The 19639-nt window shown below is 34.5% G+C and overlaps 1 protein-coding gene across 1 annotated transcript in view; it reads left to right on the forward strand.

Annotated features, from left to right (window-relative positions):
* The window catches only part of bckdhb (branched chain keto acid dehydrogenase E1 subunit beta), a 104891-nt gene extending 92212 nt beyond the window's left edge, over window positions 1-12679 (forward strand). Inside the window, exons 10-11 of the mRNA XM_073847186.1 lie at window positions 10269-10416; window positions 12326-12679. Coding sequence (XP_073703287.1) covers window positions 10269-10409 — 141 coding nt within the window. The 3' untranslated portion in view covers window positions 10410-10416; window positions 12326-12679. The remainder of the gene's footprint in view (window positions 1-10268; window positions 10417-12325) is intronic.
* Window positions 12680-19639: the final 6960 nt, after the last annotated feature.

Raw genomic sequence — 19639 nt, forward strand, 5'->3', positions numbered from 1 at the left:
AACACACGGCCAAGGCAACAAAGGAGTGGCTCAAGAAACAGCACATTAAGGTTCTGGAGTGGCCTAGCCAGTCTCCAAACCTTAATCCCATAGAAAATCTGTGGAGGGAGCTGAAGGTTCGAGTTGCCAAAAGTCAGCCTCGGAACTTTGATGACTTGGAGAGGATCTGCAAAGAGGAGTGGGACAAAATCCCTCCTGAGATCTGTGCAAACCTGGTGGCCAACTACATTTGCCACCAAGTGCTAAGTCATGTTTTGCGAAGGGGTCAAATACTTATTTCACTCATTAAAATGCAAATCAATTTATAACTTTTTTTAAATGCATTTTTCTGGATTTATTTGTTTCTCTGTCTCTCAATGTTCAAATAAACCTACCATTAAAATGATAGACTGAGCATTTCTTCGTCAGTGGGCAAACGGAAAAAATCAACAGGGGATCATATATTTTGTAATATTCAATAGTAACCTCCTGCAAGATGCCCGCAAAGCTTATCATTGTGCAGACAGACTTTTCAGAGGCAAACAACACTCACAATTTCTGCAGAAATGATAAGTCTAGTTGTGTTATTCTATCACAGTAGAAACACAGTCATACAGCAGTGATGCTGAAACCATTGAGCAGAGGATCTTACAGAAGCTGAGACTGCGACAGCATACTGTTATTTCTGGACCAGGACCTGGAACAGGGATTTTTTTCACATTGATCTCTGTGTTCCTGGACAACTGCATGGAATAGTTGGAATAATATTCAATATCATCTGTCTTGCTCCCTCTTTCTCTTTCTGAGTGTGTATGAATAAAGCAGCCAGATTCCTCTGGAATGTAAGTGTGTGTGAGAGGTGTGAAGGGGATTGTGGCTAGTGTTCTCCTCTATTGCAAAGTGCATTTATGATGCAAGCATGTTTTATTCAGTGTCTGATCATGTGTGTCTGCAGAAGAGTTGAATTAGCTCCTTTTCAGTTCATGATTTTGAATTAATTTAATAATGAATCAGCACAAAGGATTTTAAATTGGAATAACAGGAAGGAGAGTTTCCAGAATTGCAGTTCACATAATAGACACGTATTAAGACTTGTATGGCTTAATAATTGTATGGTCTCTTACTGAGATATGTAGTAGAAACTCCATGCAAGATTAAAAAAAAAATCCACATAGTTTAATAAATTATTTTGTGCTGTGTTATGTCAAATGTTTCTTATTTATTTGGTTCCACCGTGTTTGCTGATTCTCAAGTATTTTTTATAATTTAACTTTGTGGAAGTTATTTTAAACTAGGCCTACAGTAGTCAACATTTGAAGTGGATTAAAACCTTTCATCAAATAAAACAATATGGAATAACTCAGAATAAAAAATACTGATACGATACCACGTTGTGCAGCTTTTGATTGTAATTTTTCAGTCAAAGGGCAACAAGAGAAGTAGTTTAAGTCTGATTTACTAGTGATAAGAAAAGGAGAAAAGAATTGGAAAATGCATGTAGATTAATAAAATAATAAATAATGTAGATGGGTAATAGCGAAGTTCATTTACTCTTAGGTTTACTTGAGTAAATATTTGGAAAATTTGTACTTTTAAGAGTTGATTTAAAGGATAACTATTGCCAGAATGCAACCTGGGCTGTTTTTTTTTTTATTTTTTATACTGTAAACGAGACAAACTTATATCTAAAAGCATAATTACGACAAACGAGATTGAGATTGAGATTTGAGATTGACCGTGATTTCGTTTTGTGGTCAATGGCCGGTGAATGGGAGTACTAGGGGCATAACTTTGAGCGCATCGATATTTTTACAACACTAAGAAGGCTCGACACACCATTAAACTTTGCTCGAAGTATCGCCTGGGTCTCTACACATGAACTCCAGCATTGAGAACATTGTTTGTGTACACAGAGTTTACTAAAAAGAAAGGTTTTGAACAACTCACTTTCACTGTTTGAGTTTCCGCTCACAGCCGTCTTGCCAGTCAAGAAGTGTCGATCTCCGAATGCGAGGATGGATAGCTCCTAAAGCATATTTCCATATAAATGCATGGCTAATTCGTTGTTTTGTCGCAAGTGAAAAACAATATTAACCTTCTATTTGTAAAAAGAGCCTCATATAAACCTAATATTTCGTCCTATGAAGTCCATTCATTTCGCATTCGGAGATCGACACTTCTTGACTGGCAAGACGGCTGTGAGCAGAAACCCAAACAGTGAAAGTGAGTTGTTCAAAACCTTTCTTTTTAGTAAACTCTGTGTACACAAACAATGTTCTCAATGCTGGAGTTCATGTGTAGAGACCCAGGCGATACTTCGAGCAAAGTTTCATGGTGTGTCGAGCTTTCTTAGTGTTGTAAAAATATCGATTTTGATGCGCTCAAAGTTATGCCCCTAGTACTCCCATTCACCGGCCATTGACCACAAAACGAAATCACGGTCAATCTCAAAAACGGCTCGTTTGTCGTAATTATGCTTTTAGATATAAGTTTGTCTCCTTTACAGTAAAAAAAAAACAGCCCAGGTTGCATTTTGGCAGTAGTTATACTTTAATGATGGGTGCTTTAACTCAAATACATTTCTAACAAAAAAAAAGTAGTTTTACTTCGCTACGATGTTCCTCTTATTACTTAATTTTTATGCAGTATGTTACATGTTAAGAAATGCATAGTTTATTTCAAGGGCCATCTCTTTCATCTGTTATCAAAAGAATGAAAAGTTTCAATTGCAGCATTTCATTAATAGTAGATTTGCTTTATGTTGTATTAAATGTAGTTTCGAATGTGGTCTGCAGCGTTAAACATTATAACCAATCACATACGTTTCTGTAAAGCCAATGAATGCAATATCCAATCCAGAGTGGTTCAGTGTGCTCACTCATTGACTGAATTCTGATGAATATGCCTAATTTATTCCCAGTTTGAATAACCATTTTGTTTTTCATGTTACTGAAATATAAATATGTGAAGTCTTGATTTGTCCAATCTGTAAAAAGGAATTCATAAGCGGTTCCTAATTGGCATTTAATGATCATTATTTACAATATTAAGATCAATAGTCAAAAATATTTTTAATTCATGACATTGCAGCTTCACCCTTTAATGAGTTATATGAGTTAAGGTATTTATAAAATTGCACTCAAGTAAGAAATGAAGATAAATAATATATGTATTTATTCAAAATTATTAGTAGCTAGTACTTGAGTAGATTTTCCATTGGATACTTTTTTACTATTACTATTAGGATCGCTACTTTTACTTATTTACTAATTATTTATATAAGTACTTGCACTTTCACTTGAGTACAGTTTTTGGCTAGTCTACCCACCTCTGGATATTTCATGGGTTTTCTACTACATATTTCAGTAAGAGACATCAGTTATGTTACAGTAAGCCATACAAGTTTTAAAGGGTTATTTCACCCAAAAATAAAATGAAAAAAATGCCAGGATATTTTTTAATATACCTCTGATTGGATTCGCCTGAAATACACCTAAGATGCCTGGAGGGTGAGTAAATAATGGGCTGATTTTTATTATTGGGTGAACTAACCATTTAATACTGTAATATAATGTATTTTGATTCATTTGTGCTTAAGTTTAGTTTTAAAAATGTATATTGACCTTGTAATGTTTAATCTAAATGTCACATCTGGATTTTTATGACATATGCAAGACCCCTTCAATCATTTAGTAAGCATAAACCCGCCCCTTTCTTACAATCAACTATAAGCTTGTATTTATTTCTGAGAGCCACGCCCACAGCTCAACAGCCAATCAACAGCCAATGCATAGAACCTGACCCTTCTGTTGCAGCTTCAGTTCACATTCAGAAACTGCTTTAAAATGCATAAATCATTTCTGAATGTCACACAGCTCTGATTTGAAGAAGCTTTTGGCTAAAAAACATCAGGAATATCCAGTCCTGACATTATTTCCTCTGCTGAGATGATTTGATGGCTGTGCTCTCAGGGACAGTGAAGTCTTCTGACATGTACAAACGCTGACCGGGTTATCAAGCGAAAAATAGCATGAAGTAGGGAATGATTGTCTAAAAATGGCCTCTGAGATCAGCGTTTTAGATTGATGTGTCATGTATGGTTTTTAAATGGAACCAAAGGATCTGAGTGACTCAGAGGAGCTTCTGTAACACTGACTCCTGCATTCACTTTTCAGTTAACAGCCTGGTGGTTATTGTATGTGTCCCAGAACTAAATGATTATATAAGCTAATAAGAGGTCATAAATGGTCTCATTAATATTGATTTTGGGTTTCAGGTGGTAACATGTGGGAAACATGATAAATTTATTGGCAGTGAATCTCATGTCAGCAGATTTTCTGCTTTCTTTGAATGTGAATCTCTGAATACTTCATCTTATTTCAGAGTATGTTTCAAAACATTGCCCTCATATGTGACCCTGGACCACAAAACCAGTCTTAAGTCGCTGGGGTATATTTGTAGCAATAGCCAAAAATACATTGCATGGGTCAAAATTATTGATTTTTCTTTTATGCCAAAAATCATTAAGAAATTAAGTAAAGATCATGTTCCATGAAGATGTTTTGTAAAATTCCTACTGTAAACATATCAAAATGTAATTTTTGATTTGTAATATGCATTGTTAAGAACCTAATTTGGACAACTTTAAAGGTGATTTTCTCAGTCTTTTTGATTTTTTTCTGATTTCAAATAGATGTATCTCAGCCAAATATTGTCCTATCCTAACAAACCATACATCAATAAAAAGCTTATTTATTGAGCTTTCATATGATGTATAAATCTCAGTTTTGTCAAATTTAACCTTATGACTGGTTTTGTGGTCCAGGGTCACATATGGCTTTGGGCTCAAATACACAGTTCACAATTGTCTTTTTTGGCTTTCACAGTAATATTGGCATTTCTGTGTCACGCTAGTCTTTGAATACTCTCTAATCTGCGGCTGTTGCTGTTTCCACTCTGAAAGCCAAAAAATTGTGTTTGTGAGACACTGTGTATAGATACATATATAGATGCCTGTGTGTGTGTGTGTGTGTGTGTGTGTGTGTGTGTGTGTGTGTGTGTGTGTGTGTGTGTGTGTGTGTGTGTGTGTGTGTGTGTGTGTGTGTGTGTGTGTGTGTGTGTGTGTGTGTGTGTGTGTGTGTGTGTGTGTGTGTGTGTGTGTGTGTGTACACCACTGTGCAAAAGTTTGAGGTCAATACTGTAATTTTTTTTTTGTTCTTTTGTTCATCAAAGACACATTAAATTGCTCAAATGTGACAGTAAAGACATTTATAATGCCATTAAAGATTTCCATTTGAAATGCTATTCTTTTGAACTTTCTATTCATCAAAGAATCACAGGTTTTAGAAAAAAAATATTCAACATTGCTAATAATCATAAAAGTTTAGTGAGCAGTAAATCACCATATCAGAATGATTTTTGAAGAGTCATGTGATACTGAAGACTGGAGTAATGATGCTGAAAATTCAGCTTTGATCACAGAGAAAAATACAATTGAATATACAGTGCCTTGCAAAAGTATTCATACCCCATTATGTTTTGTTATGTTGCAGCCTTATGTTAAACTACTTAAAAAAAAAAAAATTTTCCCACATCAATCTACATCTCATACACCACAAAACAGGTTTGTAACAACTTTGCAAATTTATTAGAAATAAAAAAACTGAAAAGATCCTGTCGCATAAGTATTTATACCCTTTTCTGGGACACTCGAAATTTAGCTCAGGAGCATTCATATTGCTTCTAGATGTTCCTACACTTGGAGTGGAGTTAAACTGTGGCAAATTCATTTGAAAGAGTCTGATTTAGAAAGACACACACCTCTCAGAAAAGGTCCAACAGCCGAAAATACATCTCAGAGCAAAAACCAAGTCCTGAGGTCAAGATAACTGCGTGTAGAGCTCAGTGACAGACTTGCGTTAAGGCGATGATCTAGGGAAGAGTTCAGATAAAAAATCTGCTGCATTGAAGGTTGACAGAAGCATTCTCCATAACGGAAGACGATTGGAACAAATAGGACTCTAGAAAATGTCTGCCAGCCCCCATCCAAGCTGACAGAGATGGAGAGGTGAAAAGGTGAGGCAAAGAATGGCAGATAATTGCCAAATGCAGATGTGCAAAGCTTGTCACATCAGACCCAAAAAGACTTGAGGCTGTAAAAGTGCTTCAACTATGTACTGAGTTAAGGGTATGAATACTTATGCAATGTACTTATTTCAGTGTTTTATTTTTAATAGATTTGTAAAATTTGCAAATCTGTTTTTGTGCTTTGTCATTATGATGTATGGAGTGTAAATTGATGTGGGGAAAAAAGTAATTTAAAGCAGTTTAACATAAGGCTGCAACGTAACAAAAAATAAAGGGGTGTGAATACTTCCGCAAGGCACTGTATATTCACATGGAAAACAGCTATTTTAAATTGTAAAACATATTACTGCTTTTACTGTATTTTTGATCATATAATCAACATCCATATATCCATGTGTAAGGTGGACCTAACAAGTATTTAGACACTTAAGCCACATGTACAAATATATGAATCACCACATTATATAACAAATTAGGAAAGCAAGTAGCATTTAACTCATATTTTTAATTTGAACTCATCAGTTATCATTACACTGACAAGTTAATGGCATAATGATGCCCTTCTCATAATCTGGTGAAACTGAAGTAATTCAGTCCTGTTTTCAGTCCACATGTATTGGCTTGACTGCACGTTATGGTTCTCCTGCTTTTCCAGTAAGACTATTTAGAGGTTTCTACTCTTCTCGTGATCCAGGTTGGCAGGTGTACTCCTCCACTTTGGGAATAAAACATGAATGACCCCAAATTACCATTGGCTAAATATGTATTGTGGTGATTCAGGCCCCCAAATCTGTTTTCCCCCTAAAGCATAACACAGTTGCTTTAGATTTGTGAACTACTGCTAAACTACTTTTATGCCGCTACTTTTATCCATCATTATCCAAGCCGTGATGATGGTAGAAGAGATGAGAGAAAACATAGATGAACAACCTTAAATGCCAAAAACATCAAATGTTTGAGAGCACGGAGAATGAGAAACATTGTTTTCCCTCATTGCACGAACATGTTGGAGTGAACTGAAGCAAACAAACGAATTGCAGCTAATTTTAACTCCCGTCTATCAGCCCATGTCCTGATGTGTCCTTTCCTGGAGTCCATTTCCAGTCATTACAAACCACATGCTTAAGTCAGATTCATCCCATGTAGATAAAACTATTTCTGAGCAGCAGAAGCACTAGGTTCTTCGTGCCACATCAAATCCCAAAATGGTGATTATGTGTAGCCAAGCAGCGGGACGCCAGGCTCGTTGTGACCGCCGAGCGGCGGACCGACTGCAGCTGCGGGATGGACTCGAGCATCCAGAACCTGCAGAGTCTTTCCTGACATCCCTCCTCAGAGCTGGAACTGCCTCCTGATGCAAATCTGAAACACATTTTTGTGTTTATACAGGCCATCACGTCAGGCAGGCATAAAGCCCTTTTAATGAAGCTTGACGCTCTTTTGCAGCCACTTCAGAAAACGCCAGAAGACGGAGGAGTTCGCCCAAAGTGCGACATGTTTCACGCTTAGCTCATGAGCTTTCTGTGTTCGGATTTGGACAGAGAGCATCCATTAAGAGTTGGAGGTGTCTTCGCAGACAGAAGATTTCAGCGTTGGCTTTGTATGAGGGGAAATTTTCTGATGCAAAGTTTTGATGGTTCTGTGCAAATAAGTGTAGTGTTTTTAGTTTTTAATCTTTTGGCAATTTGGTGTGTTCAGTTTTCATTTGAGGCTTGATACGTTATTTTATAGTCGTCCAAAAACTCCACTAGAAGCTTAAATAGAAACCAACTGCTCGTCGGGGTCACGACTGAGAAAAACTCAGATTTTTCCGTTTGTTGCTCTTGATTTGGACACTGTAATACTTTTCTTGTTCCTCCATACACTGCAAAAATGTTTTTCTTACTTAGAGTTTTTTGTCTTGTTTCCAGCCAAATTTTTTAAAAGGATTTTAAAATAATAATAATAATTGTCTTGTTTAAAAAAAAAAAAAAAACTACTCAAAATTAAGTTTTTGCTAATGGGGTAAGTAAAAAATAATCTTGTTTTTTGTTTGAAATAAGATTTTTTTTTTGCTTACCCCATTGGCAGATTATTGCTTGTTCTAAGCAATAAACTCACTTAATTTTGACTTGTTTTTTCTGAAAGCAAGAAAATGATTTATTCTTGTCTAGAATATCCTTCTTGATTTAAGAAGTGTTTCATATTTTGGCTGGAAACAAGACAAAAAAATATAAGAAAAGCATTTTGCAGTGTATTCAGGTCATGTTTTTTAGTTCAACATTGGCTTTGACTATGTCTGGGTAATCCTTCCCTCAACAAAAACCCAATAGGATTTTCTCCATTGGCTTTTGGATTATTGCAGAAAAAGAACTCCATGAACAGCAGAAGTCTATGATTCTTGCATGTTTTGTTCATCGTGATAATCTTCACAAATGTACACAACTTTAATTAACTTTGAAGCCTAAATAAAATCACCAAAAGTAAAAATCTGTTTTTCCCCCTAAAGTAAAACACAGTGTAATGTTTTGCTTTAGATTTGTGAACTACTGCTAAACTACTTTCATGCTGCTTATTCAATAACATCCATCATTATCCAAGCCGTGATGATGGTAGAAGAGATTCAAATATGTCTGGTTAATCCTTCCCTCAACAAAAACCCAATAGGATTTTTTCCATTGGTTTGTGGATTATTGCAAAAAAAAAAAAAAAAATAAATAAATAAAATGACTCTGTGAACAGCAGATGTCTATAATTCTTTTCTTTTTTTCTTTTTTTGTGTGATAATCTTCACAGATGTACACAACTTTAATAAATATTGAAGCCTAAATAAAATCACCAAAAGTAAAAAGCTAAACATAGGACATTTTCCTGGAATGTTTGAGCTAGAATAGTTTGCAAAACACAAGGATGTTAAAACAGCTAGTGAGAAGTTGAGTTTGCCTGTTCGGTCTGATGTTTATGTAGACACATTTGTGACCCTGGACCACAAAACCAGTCTTAAGTAGCATGGGTGTATTTGTAGCAATAGCCACCAATACATTGTATGGGTCAAAATTATAGATTTTTCTTTTATGCCAAAAACCATCAGGATATTATGTAAAGATCATGTTCCATGAAGATATTTTGTAAATTTCCTATCGTAAATATATCAAAACTTAATTTTTGATTAGTAATATCCATTGCTTAGAACCTCATTTAGACAAATTTAAAGGCGATTTTCTCAATATTTTTTTTTTTTTTTGCACCCTCGGATTCCAATTTTTCGAAAAGCTTCTGTCTTTTCATTGAATGTCTGTTATACCAAAACTGTCAAGTTTCAAGATGTTGTAAAGTTTATAAGGACACATTAAAATTGAGTGGTGTAATCAATTGCTTAATGCTGGTGAGCCTGTTTGAGCTTCTGTTCACCATATTTGATGAGCTCTATGTTTATGTGCATTGGTCAAGGTTTATATGTGAATAAAAACCTAAATTAAGTTGCTCACACTTTATTTTAAGGTCCTTTAACTATGGCTTCTGCCTCTTAATTTGCTGCTTATTATTAGTATCGCACAAGATTAGGGATGTAGAATTTGTTTGCAGATGCTGATATTTATATGGACAAAAGTAATTCCATTCTCATGCTTGTAATGTAAATCAGTCAGATTTTTAGTGTGGTATAAATTATTATACTAGTAATTTTATAATCGTAAAGCAAGATAAAAGAACTAGGGAGTTGAAATGGCAGTTGCAGCCAATGATTGATCCTCTGCTGCCATCTTTCGGTTATATGGGTAATTTCATGTCATTTTCATCTTAAAAAAAAAAAGACAAATTTTTTTTCCATGTGGTCTTTATGAATAAAAAAATCTTTTTAGAATTTGTTCATGCAGAATATGTTCTTTTTAACTCCTAATAAACAGCCAATATGTTAACAAAAGGCATGCTAATACGCAATTAGCTAGATTGGTCCCTTACTAAAGTGTTACCATTCAGTCTCATCATTATATAAAGTCATTGTGTGATTATTTGTATTTCACAATCTTTTTATAAACGTTTTGAAGTATTGGAGTTTTGGTGGAATACAATTTTCATTTCTGGTGATCTCTCTAATGTCAACGTGAAATAGATCTCTGCAATGTGAAAATAAGTGATTCTTTTTACCCCTTTGACACACTTTTAGTCAAGGTTTGTTTGTATGGTACAAAATGTTAATGAAGCTGAATATGTTTGTTTGGCAGGAGGAGTGTTTCCTCAACTTGGAGGCTCCCATCAGCAGGGTTTGTGGGTATGATACGCCCTTCCCTCACATCTTTGAGCCCTTCTACATCCCTGACAAGTGGAAGTGCTTTGAGGCCGTCAAGCGTATGATCAACTACTAAAGCATAGGTACTTTTTTTTCTGTAAGATGTACCATTATTATTTAACCCTTTTTTAAATGGAACTTTTTAAACTATATTGAATCGTTAAATTGAAAAAATGCATATGTATTTTTTGTTTGGTATAATATTTCATACAACAAGCTTTTATGGCTCATATTGTATGATATAGTAAAATATGGAGCTTAAACTCAAGAAGGACAGCTTAATTTTATTCAGAGAAATATGCAATTTGGTGCAGATGCTGATATTTATATGGACAAAAGTGATTCCATTCTCATGCTTGTAATGTAAATCAGTCAGATTTTTAGTGTGGTAAAAGTACTACAATTTATTATACTAGTAATTTTATAATCGTAAAGCAAGATAAAAGAACTAGTGAGTTGAAAGGGCAGTTGCAGCCAATGATTTATCCTCTGCTGCCATCTTTTGGTTATATGGGTAATTTCATGTCATTTTCATCTTTAAAAAAAAGACAATTTTTTTTTCCATGTGGTCTTTATGAATAAAAAAACCTTTGAAGTGAATTTTGTTGCACAGCTATAGAGTTGAAAAATATTAAAGGCTTTAAAATATTACAAGATTTTAAAAATGTGTATTATGATATTATCAGCATTTAAATGTACAACTATTCAGGTACTCTCCTGGGATTACCAGGCTCTGCATTTAAATGTTATGTTGTTAAATAATATGAAACTGAATGTTCATGCCGCTATCATTATTTACGATGTTGCAATTATCATTTTTTCTCAGTTTCTGACAAGGCAGTCGAGGGGTCTCAAGTGTGTCCACCTATACATATCACATATAAAATGAGCTTCAGCGGAAGTTTACGAGCTGCTTATCATTATGCAGAAGTTCTAAAGAACACTCTGTGCATACGGTCAATAATCAGCTATTCTGTCCACCCATTAGCAGAACAAATTAATCTCACAGTGGACATGAAATAGTTGGTTTTGTTTGGATATTTACATATGTGACCCTGGACCACAAAACCAGTCATAAGGTTAAATTTGACAAAACTGAGATTTATACATCATATGAAAGCTCAATAAATAAGCTTTCTATTGATGTATGGTTTGTTAGGATAGGACAATATTTGACTGAGATCTATTTGAAATCAGAAATCTGAGGATGCAAAAAAATCAAAAAGACTGAGAAAATCACCTTTAAAGTTGTCCAAATTAGTTTCTTAACAATGCATATTACAAATCAAAAATTACATTTTGATAGGTTTACAGTAGGAATTTTACAAAAAATCTTCATGGAACATGAACTTTACTTAATTTCTTAATGATTTTTGGCATAAAAGAAAAATCAATAATTTTGACCCATGCAATGTATTTTTGGCTATTGCTACAAATATACCCCAGCGACTTAAGACTGGTTTTGTGGTCCAGGGTCACATATTTATCTGAGATAAATCAAAATATTCACGCATCCTGGCTTAAAGAAGAATAACGGCCCAATGGTCTGAGCACAACCTTCAGAGATGCCCCTGAACCGTGGTTGAATGGCAAGATTGTGACAACGTAGTAACAACCTGAAACGACACAGTGTAGAAACAACAACCTTTTAGCCACGTTGTTACAACGTTGCTAAAAGGTTGGCTATGTTGAGGCAACGTTCTGTCTTTGTTGAGAGCATTGTGTTGACAGCGACACTCACTCATTGCCAGATTCATGCTGCTTGCGTTCATGCTCCAGGTTCAGTTTATTTTTTACTTTAGTATAACTCCAAATATATTTGGCAGTTACAGGTCATTACTCAGTTGGGACAAAATTCGTAGATGTTGTTTCCATAAAAAACAAGCAAACCTGAAGTCATGTGATCCACAACTACTGCACACAGAACCAGAACTCAACCACTACTACTGTATAAACATCTGAACCAGCGTTTGGTGCTTTTTTCATTCACAGGTGACAGATCGAGAACTCGTCCTCTACATCAGTGAACAAACCAGTCGATAACACCTCCATCACAGCTAACTAGTTTTCTACTTGTAGATGGGACCATGTTACCGAACAGGCTGTCATTTTTTTGGGGAAACGTCCTTGATCGTGTCTAAAGGATGAAACTTGGTTTCTGAACACTAATGTGAACGTCACACGATTGCTGTGATCTTCCATCTGCTACCATCCTCCGTTTAGACTTCTTATTAAACCTAATTGAGGCTGGCTCTTGTGTGTATTATTGGTGAGTTGCTGAATGTACCATACTGTTTGTAAAATCTTTGATTTAATTAAATAAATCATCTCTGTTTCAAAACCTGCTGAGCTGCTGTGCTGTCTTTTCTCAACACAGATGCCAAGCAAGACTTGAACCACCAGCCGTTTACAGAATGTAGCGATAAATCGGTGTCTTTCATTTTGGTGATGTGTGACCGCAGTGGCTCAGCGTTGGGCGCGGCGCTCAGATGACCTCAGGTTGAGTGTATTCTAGTGTCCATCGCGCTCACACACTGTCATTACTCACTTAAGCATATTAAATCCGGCCCCAGAGATCTTCACACAGAGGCTTTGCTGAGATCAGCCCATTCGGCCAGATCTCAGTTCGACTCTGTGCTTCGTGTGAGGCATTCTTTCTTCATAGAGGAACGTTGAAAACGTCAAATATATAGATGACTGAGACATGCTTGAATGGAAACTGTCAGCGGTGGCTTTCCCAGATTGACAGATGTAATTAAGATCCTTATGCAATACAAAAACACAGTCAAGACATTGACAGACACAATGTTGGCAAAAAAAAAGATTTTTTTTTTTTTTTTTTATACACACAAGTGAATAATACATATTAACTAAATTGATCTCTGTTCTGAGAAAAACAGTTTGACATAAGTAAAAATTAAAACAATATTATATACAGTACCATTCAAAAGTTTGGGGTCAGTAAGACTTGTAATAGTCTTTAAAGTCTCTTCTGCTCATCAAGGCTGCATTTATTTGCAGAAAAAAACAGTAATATTGCAAAATGTTTTTACAATATAAAATAATGTTTTTTATTTGAACATACTTTAAAATAGAATTTATTCCTGTGATGAAAAGCTGAATTTTTATCAGCTGTTACTCCAGTCTTAAGTGTCACATGATCCTTCAGAAATCATTCTAATATGCTGATTTATTAGTAGAATGATCAATGTTGGATCATATCAACAGTTGTGCTGCCAAATATTTTTTGCAATCTGTGATATTTTTTTCCTCAGGATTCTTTCATGAATAACAAGTTTAAAAAGTACAGTGGTTATTCAAAATATATTTTTTTATAACAATGTAAATTATTTACTATTAACTTTTAATAAACTTTTAATTATTAACTTAATACATCCTTGGTGAATAAAAGTATTAATTTCTTTAAAAAAAAGAAATAAATAAAAATTTACTGACCCCAAACTTTTGAACAGTAGTGTGTATATTTTTTTAAATCATGCATTACAAACCATCAAAGAAATGCTAATGAAATACATTATTTATCCAATTTAACTGAAGTCTCTAAAAAGGTTATGTATTTACAGCTGTGGTCAAAATTTTACATTAACCTTGCAGAATCTGCTAAATGTTAATTATTTTACCAAAATAAAAGGGATCGTACAAAATGCATGATATTTTTATTTAGTACTGACCTGAATGAGATATTTTTTGACATATAGTCGACAAAAAATTATCAAATTAACCCTGTTACTCATGCAACTATTACAGAAGTTTCAAACACTCACTGATGCTTCAGAAGGAAAAACAAAGCATTATGAGGCAGGGGTGTAAACTTTTGAACAGAACGAGGATTGTGTACTACTTTTCTTTTTTTACTATCGTTTCTTATTTTGCCTAAATATCATATTTTTTTCATTTAGTGCTGCCCTTCAGAAGCTATAGAAGATGCTTACATGTTCCCTAGAAGACAAATAAGTTTCATTTCTGATTTTCAGTTGCAATAGTTGCATATGAGTCCCTCAGTTGTCCTCAGTGTGAAAAGATGGATCTCAAAATCATCCAGTCATTGTTGGAAAGGGTTCAAATGCACAAAAATGCTGGAAAACCAAAGAATTTGTGGGACCTGAAGGATTTTTCTGAAGATCAGCAAACAGTTTAACTGTTCAGGACAAACAAGGGACTCATGAACAACTATCACTAAACAAACAAAAAAAAAAAACACAGCTGTGGATCATTCAGGTAACAACACAGTATTAAGAATCAAGTGGATGAAAACTTTTGAACAGGGTCATTTGTATAAATCCAGCTATTATTTTCTCTTGTGGACTATACTGTATGTAAACGTTTTTTTATGTGAAATATCTTATATTTAGGTAACTACTAAATAACATGCATTTTGAATGATCCTTCTTATTTTGGTCAAATAATTAAAATGTAAAAGATTTTGCAAGGTGTATGTAAACGTTTAAACTGTAGATGAGGCAAGGACAGCCTTATTCAAACAAATTCAGCCTTGCCATGTGAACCGCATTTTTTCTCTATTTAATTCAAGACTTTTTTTGAAGTACTTTTTAAGCTGTTTTATGGCGTCTGTAAACATCAGATGATTGATCACGAATAAGTGTCCTCTGAGGTGTCATACTGACAACAACCTTCAGAGATTTCCAGACAACACATCAAACTAGACTGAGCTTGTTATTTTGAAGAAAAGAAAAACATCTGGCAAATGTGTAAAGGTCAGTTGCAGTAATGCATTTATACAGATGGATTAAAACTGATTTCATGCATAATCAGAATTTAGAACAGCTTCAACCTGGTTCTCATTATTTTCTTGGGAAAAAAAAGCATGTTTGATCTTGACTATTGATGATTATGTGAGCTACAACAGCTCATGTACTGTAAGAAGAAAAACAGTGCACCTTGTCAGAAGGTTTCATTTAGTGCTTTATAAATAGATTCCCATGACAAACTAAAGTCAAACACCAACAAACATTAGCTGCAGTGATTGACTGCTAGTTGACAGACAAATTAGTTGACTATTAATATTAATTAGCATGTAAAGTGTTATTACTAATGAAACCCATATGTTTAACCATTTTACCTAGTTTGGTGTTCTCATTCAAAAATAACCAGACTTTTAAAAATTGCTTGTAAATCTCTCATTCTGCTATATTATTATCAGTTTTTGTTAACTTGTTTTCTTTCAATTAGCACAAGTTTTGCATTTCTTTTTGGAACTTTCTTTTTCCATTTTGGCCTCATTTGTCAAGTTTTTGCACTCAAAACTGAGGTGAATAAGCTCAGATCAATGTCTATGATCAATCAGTTCCAAAATGAAAACCTGTGCTAAACAACTAGATAAAAATATTAAATGCCAAAAAAATATACTAATTTAAAGGACAGTGGTTTCATTTATTTAGTTGTTTATTTAACAGGGACAATGCAGATTAACATTACAGATGCCATACGTATATACTTCTAGCCATTGTTATTTGCTAATTTGCAGCCCCAGTCCCCGGTTAGGCATTTAAAATACAATAAAAAAGTAAAATAACAAGTACAATAAATATATAAAAAACGTAAGACAGTGTACAATCATCAATGTTCACAAACCTGTTTGCATTTTCATTTCCACTGGCAAAATGTTCCAGAGCAGTGCCCCTTAAGGGGGAGACACTGCAGGCAAAAATAGTTTTTTCATGCACCTGTCAAGTTTGAGATTTTGTTTTTTTTTTTTGTTTTTTCAGACTAGTGGAAAGAAAACATCTAAAAGACACCTTTGTGTTTCTTTTCTAGCCATAAATCTCCACTTCAGTAACACTTACACACACCAGACTTTACATTTTTATTCCTGTCTATATTCTGAAGGTTTTTCACAGAGGGATTTGTTCATATATAATTTGCTTGATTTTATGCAACATTTTGTTCCCCCAAATATTTTAAAGCATATTGTTTTCTTCCTGTTCTATTTTCTGAATTGTGGAGTGACAAAATGAGATTCCTTCTGTAAAAACATTTAACTCTAATATGTCATAAAAAATGAAACAAGAATTTTGAAACTGACTTCATCCAGTGTTAAGATTTTTTGTTCTAGAAATGTATGCAAATTAGTGCATATTTCATAAAATAATGCCTCATTTGCATATTAAAAAACTAACATTTTCTAAAATTTGTAATACAAAAAATATTTGCAGGTATCAATGTAATCAGTCAGCTGGGTAAGTATGCAGTGTCTCGCCTTAACTGACTGAAAACATGGATTGGGCAAATTTCGTTTTACTCTTAGGCACTATATAGTTCTGTGTAGTTGCACCTCTTTTAGAGATCCCACTAATACTCTATTTAACTGTTAATTGGCATATGATATGCCATATCTACCTTTTACACAAAAAAACATTTACACATTTAAAAAAAAAAAACATTTTAATAAGAGACAGATTCATAAAATTGTCAAAACTAAGCAAACTGTATTTTTTTTTTTTTTTTTTACAATTTTACAATGATGCCATCTGATTGATTTCTTGCCTAAAATTTTAACAGCTTTAATAACAGGTTTGATAGTCAATTGAGAGACCTGACTCCAGACAATCACATAATAAGACATATGTGAGAAGACCATTGCATGCATATATGACTTAGCTGCTTGAAGTGATAAATACAGTCTGATTGTATAAAAGCAATTCAGGATTGTTCTGATGGTTTTACAAAGCCTCTTTACATGCACATCAAATTTTAATTGAGAATCCAAAATAACATTTAAGGCAAGACACTGCAGGTGAATAGGGTAAAAAACAACAACTAATAGTTATCACCGTACTTAGTTGATTGATTACACTGATAATTGCAAACATTTTTTGTATTACAAGTTTAAAAAAATGTTAGGTTTAAATATGCAAATGAAGCATTATTTAATGAAATATGTGTTAATTTATGGGCTTATTTTTGTGCCAATAAGAATGAACGTGACTTTATAAAACTGAACGTAACTTTCCAAGAAACGATCAAAAATATGCCACTGCAAAAGAAGAAAGACACAATGAAAATGAAAAAATGAACTCAGTCGCACGAATTTAACATGCTCTTCAAATGTGCTTCATTCTTTGTTAATGATTCTCAAAGAATCGTTTTCACGGATCATGGATTCTGAATGCGTTGCCACAGCTTTCGTTTACGCTTCGCAAATTTTCGTTTGCTGTTTTGGCACAAACCTCTCGTGGGGGCGGGCTTAACAGCGATCTACTCTGATTGGCTAATGAGCTTTTGATGGACAGTTGCTCTCTGACCTGGATGCACAGACAGTGACGTCAGTGGCGCGCATATTGGAAAGTTGTTGCGGTGTGCAATACGTCGTGCTTTGTTTATATTAAGTATTAATGTTATTAGTATTTCACCTACGGTCGTCTCTTAGTTTCTAAAGATGAGCTCCCAGGAGAGACACGGAGCGGCATCATCTTCCACCTCAGCTTGTCCCTCAGGGCAGCTTAAAGGGGACGTTCTAAAACGCTTAACGTGGCTTACGTATCTTAACAACGACTGGGGAAAACCAAACTTATGTCAAATATTACTTATAATAAGTGCTTGCTGCTGTCAAAAGAATGAGATCTCATTCAGCATATAAAGTAAATAATATCACGTTAAGCTTTTTCTCCCTATAGAACTTCATTAAGGAAAAAGCTTAACATGGTTCAACTGGGGAAGACCAATCTTCTGTCAAATTTTGCTTATAATAAATACTTTCTGCTGTCAAAAGAATGAGCTCTTATTCCGCATATAAAGTGAATGTATCACGTTAAGCGTCCCCCATAGATAAGGAAATAACTTAACGTGGCTTAACGTATCTTAACAACGACTGGGGAAAACCAAATTTCTGTCAAATGTTACATAATAAACACTAGCTGCTGTTAAAAGAATGAGCTCGTATTCAGCGTATAGTGAATATGTTACGCGTTATTCCCCATAGAAAAAAACAAACACTTTCTGCTGTCAAAAGAACATGCATAAAGAGAATAATACCAAATTACGCGTTCCCCATCGAAGTCCATTATAAGGACTCATCTTATCCTGGTTTAGCGCACCTTAACAACGACTTCTGTCAAATTTTATTTATAATAAAGAAGTCATGAATTTGGACCAACTTTGCGTGCCATCACATTTTCTCCAGAAATTTGTAATGTTTTACGGTGGAGAAATAAATAGAATGTTCATTCTATTCCATCAGTACAATCGATCACATAAAAAAAAAAAAAAATAAATAAAAAAAACCCGGAGCTGCGGTTGGCAACAATACATTTATTTTTAAACTCTGCTGCCAAGCTAAACATCACTGTCCCGAATTGTTTTTGTTATTTCTAAGAAGGGGAAATATATTTGACTCTCATTTCAACAGCACAAATCGTGCACAAATGAATGGCATAGTTTTGGTAAATATTTTTTATGCGTGCCAACTTCACTGAGGTCTGTGCAAAGGACTGATCATTACAGACATCTGAGACACGGTAAAATGTAGGCTACCTGTCTTAACTTTCATGCTTATTACAAAATTAAACTGAACAAAATTACAATGTTCTCAATTCGTTGAAGCGTCCACGTTAAGCCGACTTCAATGTGAAATAACGCTTAACATATTAATTAGACTACTTTATACGCTGAATAAGAGCTCATTCTTTTGAGAAAACAGCAACTGTTTATCATATGTAGGCCTAACATTTGACAGAAATTTGGTTTTCCCCATTCGTTGTTAAAGTATGTCAAACCAGGGAGAAAACGCTTAACGTGATATTATACTTTATGCTGAATGAGATCTCATTCTTTTGACAGCAGCAAGCACTTATTATAAGTAATATTTCATAGAAGTTTGGTTTTCCCCAGTCGTTGTTAAGATACGTTAAACCACGTTAAGCTGTTTCCTTATGGACTTCCATGGGGGACGCTTAACGTGATATATTCACTTTATTTGCTGAATGAGATCTCATTCTTTTGACAGCAGCAAGTGTTTATATGTAACATTTGACAGAAATTTCTTTTTTTTTTCCCGGTCATTGTTAAGCTCCGTTAAAGCGTTTTTTTTTAAATGGACTTCTATGGGAGGTGATCACTTTATATGCTGAATAAGAGCTCGTTCTTTTGACAGCAGCAAGCATTTATTATCAGTAAAATTTGACAGAAGTTTGGTCTTCCCGGGTCTCTGTTGAGGTAAATTAAACCACGTTAAGCTGTTTCCTTATAATGGGCTTCTATGGGGGAGAAAACGCTTAACGTGATATTATTCACTTTATCTGTGGAATAAGGGCTTGTTCTTTTGATAGT

This window comes from Garra rufa, chromosome 9 (genome assembly GCF_049309525.1).
Source record: "Garra rufa chromosome 9, GarRuf1.0, whole genome shotgun sequence".
Lineage (NCBI taxonomy): Eukaryota > Metazoa > Chordata > Actinopteri > Cypriniformes > Cyprinidae > Garra > Garra rufa.